This window comes from Myotis davidii, unplaced genomic scaffold (genome assembly GCF_000327345.1).
Source record: "Myotis davidii unplaced genomic scaffold, ASM32734v1 scaffold326, whole genome shotgun sequence".
NCBI lineage: Eukaryota > Metazoa > Chordata > Mammalia > Chiroptera > Vespertilionidae > Myotis > Myotis davidii.
Window position 1 is genome coordinate 117,377 of NW_006296626.1, and position 3,280 is coordinate 120,656.

General features: G+C 64.1%; 1 protein-coding gene across 1 annotated transcript in view; it reads right to left on the reverse strand.

The window, feature by feature from the left end:
• The window catches only part of PPP1R12C (protein phosphatase 1 regulatory subunit 12C), a 29,987-nt gene extending 26,936 nt beyond the window's left edge, over positions 1-3,051 (reverse strand). Inside the window, exons 1-2 of the mRNA XM_015569455.1 lie at positions 3,023-3,051; positions 279-464 (exon numbers count right to left, since the gene is read on the reverse strand). Coding sequence (XP_015424941.1) covers positions 279-464; positions 3,023-3,051 — 215 coding nt within the window. The remainder of the gene's footprint in view (positions 1-278; positions 465-3,022) is intronic.
• Between the last annotated feature and the right edge of the window lie 229 nt (positions 3,052-3,280).

The window sequence follows — 3,280 nt, forward strand, 5'->3', positions numbered from 1 at the left end:
GCTCCCCCCACCAGACTAGCGACCGATTTCTCAACAGAAACACATCAGGCAAGAAGGGAATGGAATGAAATATACAAAGTCATGCAAAGGAAGGGTCTGAATCCAAGAATACTGTACCCAGCAAGGCTATCAATCAAAATTGAGGGTCAAATCAGGAGCTTCACAGACAAAAACGGTCTACGGGAGTTTATTACAGCCAAACCAGCAATGCAAGAAATGCTTAAGGGTCTGCTGTAAATATGAAAAACAGGAAACAAAGAAGGAACGCCACGCCTCACCTGGCGATGTCCAGGTACCCGCAGGAGGCGGCCACGTGCAGCGGCGTCCAGCCCTCGTTGTCCGCCTGGTTCACCGTGGCGCCCTGCTCCACCAGGAAGCGCACCACCTCCAGGTTCTCGTCGATACAGGCCTGGGGGCGGGGGCGGGGGAACCCCCCGGCCGGAATCCTGGCTGGTGCTTGTCGTCTGACGGGACAGGACCTGCCCCCAGTCCCCAGGGTCCCCAGGGTCCCCAGTCCCCTCCCCAGTCTGCACCCACAGGACGGGGCTGCAGGGAGGGACTGAGGGAAGGGGCCTGGTAGCCCCAGGCCCAGCAAGTGCTCTTCAGGGGCTGCCCTGAGGGAAGACCACAGGCCCCTGCAGCCCATGGCAGGTCCCAGGTCCCTGGAGCACAGGGTGGAGTGGGGCCGGGGCAGGACTGCGGGTGGGAGAGGCGTCAGCGTGTGCCGGGCCTGGGGCCAAGGAGCCGCAGCTCACGAGCACTGAGGACCAGTCACTGCGACGGGCGCCGACCCCTGTTCTGTGTGTGGTTTTAATATATTTTTATTGATTTCAGAGAGGAAGGGAGAGGGAGAGACAGAAACATCAGTGATGAGAGAGGATCACTGATCGCTGCCTCCTGCACGCCCCACACTGGGAATCGAGCCCGCATCCTGGGCCTGTGCCCTGACCGGGAATGGAACCGTGACCTCCTGGTTCATAGGTCGATACTCAACCACTGGGCCACCCCGGCCGGGCAGGATGCTGTCTTATGAAGGAAGAAGCAGAGCTCCAGAGACGAAGCCCCAGGCGCACGCAGACGCCGGGTGGGCCTAGGGCGGCCGTGGACCTGGCCTCCCGGGGCCGCGGGGTGAGTCGAGCCCCCGGCCCCCCACCTCTCCCAAGCTGCCCACCGGGAGAGGGGGAGGCAGCTGCAAGGGCCAAGAGCATGAAGTCATGGAAACTCAGGCTGTGCGAGGGGGGCCACACGTGCCCTGGGAACGGGATGAACTCTGGGCTCCGTTTATTTCCACCCGGTCGCCATGGCGATGGCGGAGGGGGGCCCGGAGGGAGATGGGCCTTTCCCTTTCAAGGGCCTGGCCGGGCACAGGCATCCCGTGTGAAAGATGCCTGAGGCCTGGGCACCAGGGACCCAGGAATCCAGGCCCCGGCCCCGCCCCCCTCACACCCCAGGGACCAGGTCCCCGCACCTCCCCTGTTCAGACCACAGAACCCTGGCTCCCAGTCCCTCCGACCCATCCAGAGCCCTAGCCAGGGATTCACAAGGCGATTTTGGGGAGGAGGAGAGCGTGTACCAGGCTGCGTCTCCAGAACTCCTGGGGACACAGGCAGGGCAGGGGGCGGGTGGCTGAGCGCCCGCTGGGGAGGACTCACAACAGAATCCGCAGCCCAGGGCTCCCCAGACGGGAGCAGCCATCCCCGTCTGCCCGGGACTGGGGGCTTCCGGGGCCCTGGGACCTTCAGTGGGAAAACCAGGCCCGCCTCAGGCAAACCAGCACCACCTGGTCCCCCCAGACCCAGACCCGATGCACACCCAGCTCTCGGTGGCCGTGACCTGAGACAGGACCTACTCCCCCCTGAGCCTGGGACCCCCTAACCCTCAGGCGTCCTGAGCCCCTGGCAGAGTCTACCCAGTGAGGCCTGCAGCGGGAGAGACCCCACCTGGAAGACAGCCTGCTGGGCGAGTGGCCTTTGCAGGGGCCAGGCCACGGGGGCTGCTGGGCATCAGGGCTCGGCCAGAAGAGCAGGGCCAGGAGCCCCTGGGGAAGGTCCAGGGGACGCTGAAGCCTGGCCACCCTCTCCCCGCCGGCCCTACATGGCCCCATGCAAGCGGACCCTCCTCTGGTGGGGGACCCTCCCAGGTGGCACTAGGGTCTCTGCAGGGGACAAGCCTGGGGGTGGAGGGAGGAATGGGGGAGTAGCACTTAGACCAAGGACAGCGACGCCCTGCTGACCAGCTTGGCTGCTTCCCAAAGGGAGTTACACACACACACACACACACACACACCCCTCATGTCACACACACACACACACACACACACACACACACACACACACACGGCCTCCCTCCTTCACCGGCCCTGCCAAGGCAGGCTCCACGACTGGCCCCATTTTACAGATAAGACAACTGAGGCCCAGAGAGAAAAGGCACTGCCTGGAGGTCCCGGCTGTGAGGAGCTGAGATTGGAGCTCAGGGCTACCGTGTGTCCCTGACCGGCTCCCCTTCCTGACAAGCGGACTGTGCAGGCACTGCCCCCCTGGCCCTGCCCACCTTCCCTTCCTCTCCCAGGGGTCCTGGCAGGAGGAAGGGGCTGGGCCTGGATCGATCACTAGGAGACCAGGAGGGAGAAGGCCTCCGGGACAGGGAGGGGATGGAGGCGGTCCCACTGTGTGTGGGTGGGGGAGGGGGGAGACATAAAATCACCCAGAACCAGGGAGCACCCTGGGGCATAAGCGCCCTGGTCCTGGGACTCAGGCACCCAGGGTGTCTTGGAAAAGCACAGGGGCCCGGCCGGCGGGGCTCCGTGGTTGAGCGTCGTCGACCCATGAACCAGGAGGTCACAGTTTGACTCCCGGGCAGGGCACACGCCCGGGATGTGGGCTCGGTCCTCAGTGTGGAGGGGAGTGGGGGGTGCAGGAGGCAGCCGCTCAACTACCGATTCTCTCTCACCATGGACGTTTCCGTCTCTCCTTCCTCTCTGAAATAAAAATATATTAAAAAAGAAAAGAAAAGAAACGCACACGGGCCCAGGTTGTGCAGGGAGTGGACCATCGCGGTTCTCAACCCCCACCCCCACCCCCCGCCCAAGGCGACAGGGCAGACGGCCAGGCGATGGCACGGCCTGTGGCAGGGAGAAGCTGGCCAAACCCACAGGAGGAGAGGGTGTCTGGGCTGAGAGAGCAGGACAGCCAGAGGATGGAGGGGTGGCCCGGCGCCAGGAAGGGGTGGGGTGGGTGCTGAGAGGGTGCCCAGCAAGAAAGGTGCCGGTGCAGACCCAGCC